At 45.9% G+C, this 16380-nt stretch overlaps 2 protein-coding genes across 2 annotated transcripts in view; one reads left to right on the forward strand and one right to left on the reverse strand.

Moving 5' to 3' along the window:
- Positions 1–15979, forward strand: part of LOC140681932 (phospholipase A-2-activating protein-like) — a 57728-nt gene extending 41749 nt beyond the window's left edge. The window contains 1 exon segment of the mRNA XM_072922646.1: positions 12573–15979. Within this exon segment, the coding sequence (XP_072778747.1) occupies positions 12573–13156 (584 nt within the window). The 3' untranslated portion in view covers positions 13157–15979.
- LOC140681934 (uncharacterized) lies at positions 7319–9437 on the reverse strand. Its single transcript, XM_072922651.1, has one exon. The coding sequence runs from the start codon at positions 9062–9064 to the stop codon at positions 7319–7321; it is 1746 nt and encodes a 581-aa protein (XP_072778752.1). The 5' UTR covers positions 9065–9437.
- Positions 15980–16380: the final 401 nt, after the last annotated feature.

The following is a 16380-nucleotide window of genomic DNA, read 5'->3' on the forward strand; positions in this document are numbered from 1 at the left end:
TTCTGCATCCTGAATAAACCTGATCCCCCAAGAGCAACCACAGAGATCTTGCTTGTATCTGTCCGTGGAATACAAATAAGCATCTTTACAGACTGGCGCCCAACTTCGACTACGAACCCACGGTGACCTGCAACTGCACCCGTCTGGATGCCTTTCCAGCTTTTCTACCTGTAGGACACCTTTCCATGGACAGTAACTAAATAACCAGGTATTTCCTCCCCATCGCTGTCGTGAGCATGGCATTTTGCTGCTAGGCAGTTGTCACGATCCGCTTATAGCGGGGTGTCGTGATGGTTCGTTAGCCGATCCCAAAGTGCAAAAGACAAACAGCAGGGGACAATCAGTTTAATCACAACAGATGCACCTTTATTAAGGGCCAAAAACAATAAATGCAATAGTGGGGGTCAGAAAAGAAATAAGAAGGATAGAGAGAGAGAGAGAGAGGGGAGATGGGAATAGCTACCAACACAGGTGAGGTCCTCAGTGGTCCGGACGATGGGGATCCGTCTTGTTGTGTTGGGGAGAGTCTCCGAAATCCTACCCAACCCAGGGGTCCAGTTATAGTCCACAGAAGGAAAAGGGGGGAACATGCAGCTATTGAAATTGCTATGGGGGGAACAGGTGTATCTACAGAAAATCATCCAGGCTGAACAAACACAATAATGAATAAGTCCATTGAAATTACTGGAGAAGAACAGGTCATGTCATTCCCCCCCCACCACCACTCTCTGTGGTAGGGGTCTCAGTCTCAGTCTTTGGGGAGAGGGTTCTTGATCTCCGTCTGTCATGGTGGTAACGAGGCAGATGAGGGGTCTTCAGTGAGAGACCACCAGAGTCACCCCAACAGTTCATTCAGCTTAAAGGTGGAGAGTGAAGCAGGAATTGCAGAGGGCCGCTCTGTGCTGGGTCCACGCTGGGTCTTCGCCAAGTCCTTGCCAACTTCTTGCCAAGTTCTTGCCGGGCCTCATTCGGAACGGAACGTAACGGTACAGCGGCTGCACCTGCACTGTTGCCTTCTCCAAGCCGGAACTGCAGTGGGGGAAGGGAGTTCCTTCTCGTGGCAATCGGCAGGCAAATGAGTGAGGGTCTTCAGACGGCCTCTTACACCACCCCGTGACTGACGATTGCCCCCAAGAGATCTTCTGTAGTGTCGTTGTGAAGTCTTCAGGACTCGTCTAGTGTTGGCAGCATATCCCAGAGAAGGGAAAGGAAAGAAAAGGAAGGGAAAAAGGGAATAGGGGAAATAGTAAAACACTAACAATAATTAATAAATTGAATCAATATTAATTGAAACAATTTTAATTGGAACAATTTTCTAATCAATAAACAATGAGTTGATTAAATAATATTAAAACAATTCTTTAAACTAATAAAACAATCTTTAAGAATTCAAATCAGGTTTAAAACAAACAATCTTCCAATCTTATAATTGCTTTGTGTCTATAGTCTTGGGGATGTCTATAGTATAAAGCACATCGGCCAAGTGGTGTGCATTAATTATAGCTGTCAATTTTGTTAATCGTTTTATCATTCTCCAATTCATAATAAGCAAGATTGCTGATAAAGCAAAGCCAATCAAAACTAAAATCAAAAGGACAACAATGGGATGACACAATTTGTTCAGGATGCCTGTAGCAGTAGGTGACCACCCAAAAAGTGTATCCCACCACCTATGTTCTGCATCACTTTTCACTCTTTCTATAACCCGATGTATTTCTTGTACATCATGATGAATAGTTACCAGTGTTTTCTGTCCGTTCTCCTTGATTTTTCCTAAGATTTTAATTAAGTCCTGGTGAAGCAACAATTGCCTTACCAGAGTAAGATTCATTCCAATGGGGGTAGGCAATAGCTTATGGATCAGCGTGTAATTAGATTCTAAAAGTTGATATGAAGTAACTGGAGCTTCAAAAGAAAAATCACATCCTGTAATTTTAGTGAAATTGCAAGCACAAAAATTTGAATGATTTTTAGTATTTACTACTGTGTCTTCTACATACACTGTGTTACAAGCAGTTCTAAAGCATGCACATCCATTGCCTATATATACAAGGAATGTTTTAGGGGTTTCATTAGGATGAATTTCAAAGTGACAGATATTTTGTTCAGTGTCCAGGCAAATATCCTGAGCTATAATTGCATTGCCTTCACAGATGAACCCTTGTTGTTCTCGGACAATACAAGATTCTAAGTTAACAGTTTGCCATTTATCATCAATTTGTCGGGCCCATTCTCTATGCTCGGAAGGATAGAGAGTGGCTCCATCATGATTCAATCCTAATGCAATAATGGGGAATATTGAATACACGGAGGCATTGCGTATGGTTAACACAAAAGCTGTGGCTAAGTTTGCAGTGGGGTCATAAGTAAAGTTCACCAAATTCCACCAGGATTGGAAATCTTTTTCAAAGTCAGTGGCACTGTCCCAAACTGTTTTCCGAATTTCCATAGGAAACGTGCCCTCTTCACCTTCTCTTATAATTGAAGCAGCAACTGACTGCATCCATAATTGTGCCTGGATGCAGCTAAGGGCTAAGGAAACGTTGCTTTGTGTAGCATTGAGTGCATCAATTATCAATTCATGGTCATTCATATTTACCTTTTTCCAATTTGGTAATATGTTTGTTAGCAACCACTGATGTGTTCCCAAGGCTGATAAGGATGATTGCAATGGTTGTTGTAATTGGGTCAAATCTTTGGTTGTAGCAGCCAATTTATTTAACAATACTTCTGAATTAATACTATTTAGAATTCCCAATCCTGTTCCCACAACACCAGTTATGTCTCTTGGTTTTCGTGTTTTAGAAGGGTTCCACTGTCGTAACCAGGTCGTCCAACCCTGGAAAGAAGTTTGCAAGAAAGGTGAACAAGCTGGCTGAATTTCAGAGACATTACTTTGCATTAGCAATTTAACTTGTTTAAGAGACCATGCCGGATTGAACAATATTTGTTGTTGGCCAGTTTTCCTGATAATATATGGTCCAACTTTTGAGATTTTTGGAGTAAGCATAACTGGTGGTTGAGTTTGAGTGGTGGTGGTGGTATGAACTGTAGTAGTTTGGGTTATAACATTTATTACGAATTTAAAAGAAAGTCCTTCGGTGTCTTTGCCCCAAAGACAAACTACTTCAGCAGTTTGTGTTAGTGTAAAATTGTGCCAACACTCTTGTATGCTTGGGTGCGTGCAAACCTCCTCTCGCTTGTTTGTTTTACCTGTTAGGACACTAATTGAAGTTGCTTTATCGTAGGCAGTTTTGTTAATCATTCGGCACCCTATACTAATTTTCTCCCCCATTTCCCCTTGAAGCTGCCAAGTTTTTTGTTCTTTCCATTCATGTTTAGTGTATATTTGATTATTATGCATAACAAGAGTTAATAGATTTAAATCTTTAACATTTCCCATGTACCCAGAGAAATAAACAAAAGCTTGTGACCATGGCCCTTTGCTAAAGGGACTTTCTATCAATTGGGGTGCAATTATTGTGTCATTGTTAGTTGTAACATCAATTTTAAATTTGTAAACCAGACCTTGTAAATCCAACGGATTGGTTAAATTATTTTGCCAAAGACATGTCACATAAGTAGTTTTAGCTAAGACAAAACTATACCAGCAATCATTGGGTTCATATTCACAATCTAAGGTAATTACTACATTGTTGTTTTGGGGACTTGAAGTATAGTTACCAATATATTCTTGACGGCAGCACAGGGTAAGGGGAAATGTTTTGATACACTCCCATTTCTTTGTAGGGCACACTTTTGTTGAAGGAATTTCTAGATTATTTTTTCCTCCTGGTTCCATAAAACTTCCAGCAACTGTGATAGAAGAAGCTTTTTCATGTAAGGATCCTTCTACCTTTCTGCATGCTACCACAATAGTCTCACCAATCGTTCCAGTTAGGGTTCTGGTCCAGTCCTTCTGATCCCATTTCCACTCACTTGGACGATATACCTTAGAGTTATGTAGCACGACAGTTGCCAGATTTGGGTGGCGATCTTTAGGATATGATCCTATCACCTCAGTGTGTTCGATGGTAGCTTCTGACCACGACCACTCAGAGGGGTGTTGGCTGTAGATTTGTGGTAAAATGCAGAGGAGTATCACCAATTTTATCATGGTTCAGATGATAAAGTCGCACGGGGTTCTTCTGTAAAAGCAAACATAACAAGAAAATCCTGCCACTATATGGCAGAAAAGGTTAGAATGATGGGATTATCCAGCGTGTATTTATCCGATGCTCTTTTCCTAGAGCATCAGAGGCTATCCATGTATATTTGTTCAGAGGGGTTTTCAGCACAAGTGGTACCTGCCCTACAGTGGGGAGGTCTACCAAGACAGGTTGTCCAGGGTAATGTGCAGGATTTTTAGGATCATTAGGTCCTTGCAGTGAGGGAATGATGCTTGGAGCTGTTGGACAAAAAGCAGTGATCTTGGGACACCCATTTATTCCCCACCTGTCATTTACACCTTTTACAGCATTCCACAACCGAAGATCCCAATTTCCTTCCTGTGGTCTCAATAGTCGTTTTAAAAGACCATTAGTCCTTTCTACAATCCCGTTAGCTTGGGGATAGTAAGGGGTGTGAAAAGTCCATTTAATTCCTTCACTTTTTGCCCAGTCCTGTACAACTCTAGCAGTGAAATGAGATCCATTATCAGATTGTATTTCCTGGGGCTTAGGGAAAGTTCCAAACCACCCCTGCAAAGCTTTCACAGTATTGTCCCCTGTAGCCCTTTTGAAAGCATCAGCTTGAACTAACCCAGATACAATCTCTACTCCTACTAGTACAAAATGTTTTCCTCCTGATTTCTTGAAGGGACCGATATAATCTATCTGCCATGCATCCCATAAACCTTTACCTTTCCTTAAATGCAAAGGGTCATCTTCTAAAGGGTGTCTTTCCAGTCGCCTGCGACACTGCTCACAAGCTGATATGCAGGTTTTACACATTTCTCTGGTAACAGGTCAACCTCGAGCATGAGCTTCTTGATATAAATCTTTCACACCTGTGTGCTGTCTTTTGACATGAAGCCATTCTAACAGTTGATCCCATTCTTCTGTAATTTGCTCCTTTTTCAGGGGACTAAGCCTTGCTAGTTCATCAGCTTTATTATTCCACTCTCCTGCTGGATTTCCATCTGTTTGATGAGAGGCTACCCAGCCCACTGCAAAATTCCCCTGACTTGCTATATTTAATATTTCTTGCCATTTTTCCTTTTGCCAGACTGGGATTCTATTCACTTCCCAATCATTTTGTTGCCAGAAAGGAAGCCACTCAGTACAACCTTTGTACACAGCATATGAGTCAGTGTAAATGTAGACTGAAGAGGAATTTTGTGCTTCTCTTTGGAAAACACTCCAGACAGCTATTAGTTCCCCAACCTGTGCACTACCTTCTCCCTCTGTGATAATTTGCTCACCAGAAGAGATGTGGAGTACTGCTGCTCTATATTTCCATATCTTTCCTTCCCTTTTAGCAGAAGCATCAGTGAACCAGGAGTTTGCTGATTTTTCAGGGCAGAAAGGAGGGGCCACTTTGATTACAGAGGCAGGTTTGTCCTGGCTGCTATCCAAGCTCTCAGTTTCTTGTATTGCCAAATTTTTCACAGCTCCTTCTGTTATTGTAAAGATGTTACAGTAATGTTCAATCTGAGCATACCACTTTCTTACCGAGGCCCTCTGGGCCACCCCGTCAGGAGGGGGGGTCCCATTGATGACTGTCTTGATAACCTTGAAGGGTCCTCTTAGTATAATAGGTTGTTGACGTGTGATCTTTTCTACTTCAATGAGGGCTAGGCTGACTACAAACAATCCCTTTTCCCAGGTAGTGTACCTTTTCTCAGCATCTCTGAAACCACGGGAATAAAAACCAACAGGCCTTGTTGGACCCTCGGGTCCCCGCTGCCAAATGTGTACTGACAATCCTGAGACAGCAAATCCCCATTCTACCTGAAAGGGGTCTGTGGGATGAATAGGGCCCAGTGCTTGATGAGCAGTTGCTTCAAAAATTAGTAATTGCAATGCTTCTTCCTGAGAAGGAGTCCAATCCCATTTTACCCCTTTTCTTAGCAAGTCATAAAGGGGTCTAGCAATTATTGAGAAATCTGGAATGTGTTTTCTCCAAAACACTAATAATCCCAGAGCCTGTTGTAGATCTTTCCTGGAATGAGGCATTTTAATCTGATCTAAAGAAGTTAAGGTATCAGGTGGAATACATGTCATGCCTCCTTTCCACCAAATCCCCAGAAACTTTACTTCTTGAGAGGGTTTTTGAACCTTTTCTGGGGGGATCTGTAAATCGAGACTCTCTAAATGGGAGATTATTTTCTGTTGAGTCTCTCTTACTGCTTCAATTTCATCCCCTCCCACCAAAATATCATCAATGTATTGATACACTGCTACATCATCAGGTTTGGATATCTCCTCTAGTTCTTTAGCTAAGGCATGGTGGGCTAAGGTGGGTGAATGCTTGTATCCTTGTGGGAGTCTAGTGAAAGTGTATTGCTGTCCTTCCCACGTAAAGGCAAAACGGTCCATGTCTTCTGGTTGTAATGGTATCATAAAAAACATATCTTTGACATCTATAGTTGCCATAATTGGATGAGCTTTTTCTTGAATAGATGTTATTAATTCTGCTAAGTTCTGGACCGCTGCTGTGAGAGGATCTGTGTTGGCATTAAGCCTGCGAAAATCGACTGTCAGTCTCCATTTCCCATTAGGTTTTCGGACTGGCCAGACGGGTGAGTTGAAAGCAGAATGTGTGTTAATTATTACCCCCTGGTTTCGCAAATCCTGTATAACAGGTTTGATACCTTCTCTGGCACCAGAAGGTAGGGGGTATTGTTTTACATTGGTGGTTTTGCTATATGGCAGAGCAGGTGCAGTTTGAAGCAGCCTTATATTTAAAGGCATAGCACCAAAACACCATAAAGATCCTTCTGAGTCCTCCCACTGTCTCCCAACAAGGACATCCATCCCTAGTAAATTGTTTGGGATGTCCCCAATTACCATTTTAACAACCAATTGATCCTCATCTCCAGGAAGAGTAAGTTTAACTAAGGCCACATTCATAGATTCTGACATTCCTAGAGCATTGAGGACACAGTATTGTCTCTTAGTCGGAACAACACCGCTCCTCTGGGCATCTTTTTCTGTTAATGCAGAGATTTGAGCCCCAGTGTCAATCAAAAAGGTTACAAGAGCACGTTTGGGACCCACGATAGCTGTGATCAAAATATCTCCTGATTTATTTTTAGTGAGCCTTCTTAAATATACCCATGCTCCGTCTCTTCGCTCACCTGTAAGGGACGGAGAAATTAGTTTCCCTGGTGTTGTGTCAGTTCATTGCTCAGATTTTGAGGAAAAGGCTGAGAAAGAGATGACTCACTGCCTGGATTTTGAGAGAGAAACTGGGAGAATGTTAAGTTTGGGTCACAGCCTGAGTTCTGAGAGGAAAGTTGTGAAATGGTTAGTTTTTGTCCACTACCCTGGTTTTGCGGGAGGGACTGTGAGAAAGTTGTTTCCTTACCCATGTTCTGAGGAAGAGTGGGTGCACTAGGGTGTGCACCGGGTTGAACTGATGGATTTGATTTTCGATAGCGCCAATTAGTTATTATTTTCTGTAATTTATCAAGGGGTAGACCATCCATTACTTCTCTGGGGACCCCCTTTTGGACTCCCAGTGACCACCAATGCTGGCGGTTAGGGTTCTGTTTTCCCTTTTCTGGATTTTTACTGTAAGGAGTCCCAATAGATCGGATCCCTTTTGTTTTCTCTGATTTTTCTGGTTTCTCCTCTGGGGTTTTTATAGGTCCATATTTTCTACAATAATTGATCAAATCCTCTGCAACTTCACCCCATGTCCAAATTTTATGGTTACTGCCAGGTGAACTGCTTTGTGAATTTACATCTTGGAGAGGAGAACAGGATGGAGTAAAACCAGGATCAGTAGATCCAGTGCGATCAGTGGGGTTACCAAGAAATCTATTTAGTCTTTCTACAGGGCTTAATGTCATGATAGTTTTCTGTAAGGCTATGGCAGTAGGTTTGAGTATTTCTGGAAGCCCGCGAATTAAAGGAGTCATTAGTTCAGGCTTCACAGGTAATTGCATTGGGGATTCAAAGCCAGGAATTAATTTCTTTTCATGAATCATTTGCAGACAAGCGGCTTTGTGTACACTTTCTAGGAGCTGGTCGGGGGTACTGATTATAGCTATAGGATCTCCCCTTTCCAAGGGGTTTGTTCCCCCGGCCCAGAAAGCTGCACGCTGTGTCAGGGACCACGAGTCACGTTTATCTCCTGTTGTTAAGAAGACACCGTGTCCCCAGTACCCACTGGCTTCTTGTTCAGTTAATTTAATTTGGTCGCCACCGGTGAGGGACACCCGGAAAACATATTCTGTTTCTGATTCGTATGGGAGGCGTCCGTAATCTTTTTTAAGCTTAGCTAACTCGGTGGCAGTGTATGGTATGTGTTTGGTTGTGATGTGGGGTTCAAGATCATCATCACTGAGATAGTTATATTCTGTTTTAATTAAGGGTCTTAAATGACAGCAGCAATGTTCCCCATAATTATTTACTGCCTCAAGTTCTTTGTGAGGATAAATTTGGTTAATGCGAGGAGTTTCCTTTTCCTCGGGATTTACAGAGGAATCAGCATTATGTGACTTGTTAACGTGTTCCTCTTTTAAGGCAGCTCTCAATGCACAGTTCTCATTTCTCAATGAATGTTTTTCATTCCTTTCTTCATGTAATTGTTTTTGTAAAATTTCAACCAAATTTTGAAGGGAGTCTATTATTGTTTCTTGCTCACTTCTTCGCTGGAAGCGAGTTTCTACAGCTGCCGTAAGACAAGCTCCCAAAACTGAGCATAAGATGGTTTTATTTCTGCCCAGTTTAAATCTTGTACCATGTTGTAAAGAACATATTCTATCAACCACATTATCCAAATTAAACCAATTACTTTGTGCCCATTCTTCTCCTCCTGGAGAAGGTTTGGGATTGTATTTAGCTAGTAAAGCATAAAATTCAACTTTACCCTTATCGTTAAGGTTATCACTCATTTTGTGAAGGAACCAAAACCATGGCAGGGAGGTACAAACTTAAGTTACGGAAAGCACACAGTCTTCGCTGTGTCGCCCTTCACTTCCCTGGGTGGGTGAAGAGACAAAACCTGCCTAGGAGGCTCTGCTTAGTTTCCTCAAGTTGTCCCTTCCTTCCCAGACAGTGCAAACATACACATAAAACAACACAGTGTCCCGCCTTTTGCATTAAGAGATCTTTTGCAATTTCGGAAGACAGTGTGGGTGCTTTTTTATCGCCTAGGCAATGTGCAGTCTGCGGGAAATTCGAATCTCCCCCCTTGCTTTCTAGACCATGCTCAGTTTTTTGGACTGGCAGGCTAGGTGCGGCTGGAGAGAAACGTCCGTCCCCTGTTACAGACTACACAGAACCTGCAACCTTCTGTCTAGACAGAAATCCTGTCCGTGACGCCAATTTAATGTCACGATCCGCTTATAGCGGGGTGTCGTGATGGTTCGTTAGCCGATCCCAAAGTGCAAAAGACAAACAGCAGGGGACAATCAGTTTAATCACAACAGATGCACCTTTATTAAGGGCCAAAAACAATAAATGCAATAGTGGGGGTCAGAAAAGAAATAAAAAGGATAGAGAGAGAGAGAGAGAGGGGAGATGGGAATAGCTACCAACACAGGCGAGGTCCTCAGTGGTCCGGACGATGGGGATCCGTCTTGTTGTGTTGGGGAGAGTCTCCGAAATCCTACCCAACCCAGGGGTCCAGTTATAGTCCACAGAAGGAAAAGGGGGGAACATGCAGTTATTGAAATTGCTATGGGGGGAACAGGTGTATCTACAGAAAATCATCCAGGCTGAACAAACACAATAATGAATAAGTCCATTGAAATTACTGGAGAAGAACAGGTCATGTCATTCTCCCCCCACCACCACTCTCTGTGGTAGGGGTCTCAGTCTCAGTCTTTGGGGAGAGGGTTCTTGATCTCCGTCTGTCATGGTGGTAACGAGGCAGATGAGGGGTCTTCAGTGAGAGACCACCAGAGTCACCCCAACAGTTCATTCAGCTTAAAGGTGGAGAGTGAAGCAGGAATTGCAGAGGGCCGCTCTGTGCTGCTGGGTCCACGCTGGGTCTTCGCCAAGTCCTTGCCAACTTCTTGCCAAGTTCTTGCCGGGCCTCATTCGGAACGGAACGTAACGGTACAGCGGCTGCACCTGCACTGTTGCCTTCTCCAAGCCGGAACTGCAGTGGGGGAAGGGAGTTCCTTCTCGTGGCAATCGGCAGGCAAATGAGTGAGGGTCTTCAGACGGCCTCTTACAGCAGTGACGAAGCCGGAGCTCTTTAAAAAGTCCCGAGGCCATCCTCCAGCACCGCGACTCGTTACCTAGTAGCGAGTTTTTGGAGCTCTTCGAGGATTTCTGGCCGTTATTTCTCCGAGCACAAGAGATCGCCGCGATTCCGCGGCGACCCAAGGCTTTGTGAGGAGACTTGCCGTAGCACACTGCCACGTGCACAGAGCACAGGCGAGCACTGCTTTGCACTGCCCGTGCTGAAGCCTCTGAGGGGGGTTTGGAGCTCCCAAGCACCGGAAGCCGTCCCTGAGTGACGCCCGACCCCGGAGCTCTGAGGATACCCCCGCGGAGAGTCCTCAGCACCGACTGCAGTGAACGTCGGAACCTGACAGAGGACCCCGCTCCTGTGACACCGAGGTGAGCCACACTGGTTTAAAAATGGGACAATCCCACTCTGCATCTGATTGAGATCTCTATAAGCAACTTAACCACCTTTTACGTAGCCATAACAGTACCTTGCCTAAAAAAGAGCTACGAAAACTGCTAGAATGGATCTTACTTAATTTCCCGAATGCCGAGCGCTCTGCTGTGTTTTGTGGAGACTTTTGGGAGTCCGTGGGACATACACTTTTTAATGATATTTCATGGCGGGACCCCTACGCTTGCGAATTACTTCCTGCGTATAGGGCGTTAGCAGAGCTCTGCGCTTCTCAAAAGCCACTGAAAGCAGCCAAACCGCTCCCTGCCGTGGCTCAACAATCCCCGCCGGGCCACCCGCCTCCCCCCCGCTGCGGCGACAATGCCGGCAAGGTGACTGGCGACTCGGCGGTTTCCGAGCGAGCAGCCCTCCCTGCCGTGGCCACGCCTCCCCTCCCGCGCAGCCCAGAACCCGCCCTTGCGGCCATCTCCTCCCCCCCAAACTACTCCACGAACCCCGCCTCCCCCCCGCCCGGCCCCCCAGCATTGCCTGTCCCGACTATGGTGGCTACTATAGCCGAACTTTTACAAAATCAAACAACAGCCATTTTGCAAGCACAAACCCAATCAATGGCTATTTTGCAAGCACAATCTCAAACGTCAGCTGCGATTTTGCAGGCGCTGCACACACTCACCTCTGTGGCCGCCCCCCCGACCCGCCTGGAAGCCCCCTGGCCCGGCAAACACGCCGGCCAGGCGCCGGCTCCGGGCCGGGCGGCCCCCACTCCCGTGGCCACGCCCTCCCTCCCGTGTAGCCCAGACCCGCCCCTGCTTCCACCGCTTCCCCCCCATGCAGCCCGGACCCCGCCCCCGCGGCCGCGAATGCTGCACCGCCCGTCCTTCCCGGAGATGGCCCGGGACCCAGCGCCGTGCCCCTGCTGCCCCCCCGCCTCCTGGACTCGCGGCCTGCCCCCCCGGCAGACGCAAACCCGGTGTCCCCACCCCCCCACCCCCCCGCGGCGCCGCAGCCACTGCCTCTGGCTGCAGAGCCCCGTAACCCCCCGCAGCCGGCACCACTTCCTGGTTTGCCGACTCTATCACCATATCCCTCCGCATCCCTCCCTCCGCCGAATCTACAGCCTGCCGCAGCACCCAAAGCCACAGCTACAGGAAATCCTTCCGCAAATGCCAGTTCCCCACAGGTGCAGCTGCCGACGAGCTCCACCCCTCCTGCTCTTCTGCCTCAGCTGACAGCAACCCCTGCCTCCCACACTAGCAGCTCCTCACCGCAACCTGACGGAGACACCATGCATCAACAAAGTGAATGCAACAATGTGACTACAGCTTCGACAAACAAAGGACAGACAGAGAACTATGTTACCCCTGCAAACCCTAATCTTTCTATCCCAATCTCACCAAATTCTCACCAAAGTGCTAACAATCTTCAACTGACAAACTGCCCTGAAATCAAATGTCATAGCCGCAAAGAGGACAACCTGCATTCCCAAGCCATACCAGTGGTACCCAGCCAACAACATGCTAATCCCAGAACATGGACATTCCTTCCTTCCCAGGACTTAAAAGAGTTGCGAAAAGCGATTAATGACGGTGGCATCTCCTCTTCCTATTTCAAACAGCTGTTGAAAAGTACCCTGGAGACACACACACTCACGCCACATGACTGCAAACATCTTGCCACCACATTTTTCACAGACTCACAATATATATTGTGGGATCTTAAATGGAAGAGAATGCTTGCGGGGGTCCTGACTACATATAGATGAAGTACTGATGCAGACCTTTGCACCCTTACCTTGTCTAATTTAACAGGTGACCCACCGGATGATAAGATTGAACATCAGGCTAATTTACCCAGAATGGTATTAGATGATGTCAAGAGGATGGCTCGCAGAGCCTTTTTACAGATTCAGCCAGCGGGAACTTCCGAAGAGGCATACAATCTAGTTACCCAAGGCTCATCTGAACCATTCACCACATTTGTAGACCGGGTAATTCAAGCTACTGAAAGGCAATGTGGTGATGATTTGGCCCGGCCGATAATGATCTGGGACATCCTCGAGAATAATGCCAACGCCCAATGCAAACGAATCATCAAGGCCCTAGGGAAAGAAAGACCTACAGTGCCTGAGATGATTGAAGCATGCAACTATGTTGGGAGCCCACATGATGTGGCAGTCGTCCAAGCAAATGAACCCAAAGAAACCCGGGGAGATAAACTGGAAAGGGCTCTTGCAGCACAAGCACAACAGGCAGAAGCACGAGACCAGAGACTTACTGAACTTCTGACTGCCCTGCATCTCAGCTCCCAACAACAATACAAACCATGGCTGTCATGCAATCTGCTCTGCCTTTGGGACCTTGCTACCTCTGCAAAAAACCTGGCCACATTGTAAAGGATTGCACGGAAGTCAACAAAAGCCCACAAACGCCTGATTCGTGCACCACCTGCAAAAAAGGAAAACATATGCCCTGGCAGTGCCGATCTAAACAAGATGCGAGTAGAAGACCTAATCCAAAAAACTCCAAGGCGAGCGCGCCGCGCCACCGCGTGATGAAACAAATGGTGGCCCCCCCAAACTCCCGAGGTAAAATCCGCGAATACCCCGGTCCCAATGCCCTTCGCTGCATCACCAGCACAATCCCAGCTAATGACCCAAGCTTACTATCCCCAGGCACCTGGTGCACTCTGGCGACCTCCAAGCCAACAACCTTCTTAAAGGATGATGGCTATGACTATATTTCGACAGGAATCACTGGGCCTTCACAACTCTGGCAGGACTTTCTAATAGTTGGCAAAGAAAGGAATTGCATCCTGGGATTACTTGTTTTGCCTTGTGTAGTCTCTGCTAACTGCAATGAAGAACTATTAGTGCTAGCCAAGGCTTACTACCCCCCATTGAATATTCCACCTAGAACCCCTATAGCCACTGCCATTGCACTGCCTATGGAAACCATGGACCAGATACCACCACGTTGTTTCCCAGTCGCCTCTGAAAACCCCAAGGTCCTATGGGTTCAACACATAAGTGAACAAAGACCAATGCTAACTTGTGAATTATCAAATGGCGGGGTTCGAGTCGCCATCAAGGGGATGATTGACATGGGGGCAGACATTTCTGTAATTTCTTCTTGCTATTGGCCAACTGATTGGAGGTTGGTACCTCCCCCAAGTACTCTCACAGGCATTGGAGGCATCACTCCGTGCTTGCAAAGTGAATCTGTGATCAGCATTGAAGGGCCTGACAGAATGAAAGCATTGATTCGCCCTTATGTGGTTCAGAAACCCATCACAGTATGGGGAAGGGACTTGCTTTCTGCATGGGGAGCTAAAATTGAACTGGGTTTTTTGTAGGGGTCACTAAAGCACTCAGCACTCCGAAACTGACCTGGAAGACTGACACCCCTGTCTGGGTCGATCAGTGGCCCCTGCCAGATAACAAGCTGAGTGCCCTCAAGGAACTGGTAGCAGAACAACTGCAGAAGGGCCACATTAAGCCCACTAACAGCCCCTGGAACTCACCTGTATTTGTGATCCATAAGAAAACCTCTAACACCTGGCGACTGCTAAACGATCTCAGAAAAATCAATGCGGTGATCGAGAACATGGGCCCACTCCAGCCTGGCCTGCCCAACCTGTCCATGATCCCCAGAGACTGGCCTCTTATCATCATAGATCTGAAAGACTGTTTCTTCAACATCCCTCTGCATCCAGATGATGCTCCTCGTTTTGCCTTCTCCGTCCCGAGTACGAACTTACAAGAACCGCTTCAAAGGTATCACTGGCTTTCCCTTCCACAAGGAATTAAAAACTCGCCTACTATCTGCCAATATTTCGTGGCCCGCACGCTGACTCCAGTCCGCCGGAAGTTCCCACAATCCGTTATCCTCCACTACATGGATGATCTGCTTATTGCAGCACCAACGCAAGAACAGATGAGAGGGACTTGTAGTTATGCTGTTGCTGAAGTCAAAAAAGCTGGACTGGTGATCTCTGAATCAAAAATACAGGAAACTGCCCCCTGGAAGTATTTAGGCTGGAAACTGACAGATCAGTCTATTTCCTCCCAGAAGATACAGATCCGAACCGATGTCCGCACTCTGCAGGACTTACAACAGATTTTAGGGTAAATTAATTGGGTTAGGCCTGTCTTAGGAATAACTGCTGACGAACTTGCTCCACTTTTTGATTTGTTAAAAGGGGACAATGAGCTCAGATCCCCCAGGTCTCTCACTCCAGAGGCTTGTAAGGCCCTAGAACACATCACTGACTCTCTGCAGAACAGGCAGGCACATCGCTATGTTCCTGGTCAACCCTTTTTCCTTGCAATCTTGGGGGAAAAGTTGAGGCTGTGTGGTCTCATCTTCCAATGGGACTCTTCTCTCAAAGATCCACTGTTAATAATTGAATGGGTTTTTATCTCCTACAGGTCACCAAAGACAATCCTCACACCTTTAGAAATGATGTCACAGATCATCATCAAAGGCAGAGCAAGGCTCCTTTCAATAGCAGGCCGTGAGTTTAAAACTATTTACTTGCCCATGAAAAAAACCTATTTTGACTGGGCTATGCAAAAATCGGAGGACCTGCTGTATGCCTTGCTGGACTTCCCAGGCGCCTGCTCAATTCACTACCCAGCACATAAAATGACCAAAGCCAAATTATGTTACAAGGAAAAGCCCATGATCAGTGAAGAACCTTTAAACGCAATCACTATCTTCACTGACGGGTCAGGGCGAACACACAATTCAGTTGTTACATGGCAAAATACAAATACTAAAACCTGGGAACAAGATGTCCAAAAAGTTGAAGGTTCCCCTCAAATTGTTGAATTGGCTGCAGTTGTAAGAGCATTTCAGCTCTTTCCGGAACCTTTTAACCTGATCACAGATTCGGCTTATGTGGCTAATGTCATTAAGAGAATTGAGGGATCCGTTCTAAAGGATGTGAACAACAACGATTTGTGTTTTTGGCTCACCTGTTTATATCGCATTTTATCACACAGGGCTAATCCTTACTTTATCTCTCATATCAGAGCTCACTCTGGTCTTCCAGGATTCATGGCAGAGGGAAATGCACGTGCTGATGCACTGGCATCCGCAGCGTCTGATGAGGAAAGTTCAGCAGGCGTTGAAAAATCCACCTCAGTGCTTGCTGCAACCACCTTGCCTAACACTATTGAACAGGCCAAACTGAGCCATGCATTTTTTCACCAAAACGCACAGGCCATCAAACGAGACTTTCACATTTCCCTAGAGCAAGCACAAAATATTGTACGAGCTTGCCGAAGCTGTCAGCATGTGCAACCCCTCCCCCCTTCAGCAGCCACCAACCTGCGAGGGTTGGAGAGCCTACAGAAATGGCAGACAGATATCACTAAATATCCATCTTTTGGGAAATTTAAAAACATCCATGTCTCTATTGATACATTTTCAAATGCAATTTTTGCCTCTGTACATACAGGGGAAACAGCCAAGCATGTCTGCCAGCATTTCTCACAAGCCTTCTCCTATTTAGGTGTTCCCCAAGAGATTAAAACTGATAATGGTCCCTCATATACCTCACAAGAATTAGCCACATTCCTGAATGATTGGGGTGTTCGCCATACATTTGGCATCC

The sequence above is a fragment of the Taeniopygia guttata genome, chromosome Z, assembly GCF_048771995.1.
Source record: "Taeniopygia guttata chromosome Z, bTaeGut7.mat, whole genome shotgun sequence".
Taxonomy (NCBI): domain Eukaryota; kingdom Metazoa; phylum Chordata; class Aves; order Passeriformes; family Estrildidae; genus Taeniopygia; species Taeniopygia guttata.

Coding starts and splice junctions, on each gene's coding strand:
- LOC140681934 (XM_072922651.1), bottom strand. CDS start 9,064: ATGAGTGATAACCTTAACGATAAGGGTAAAGTTGAATTTTATGCTTTA.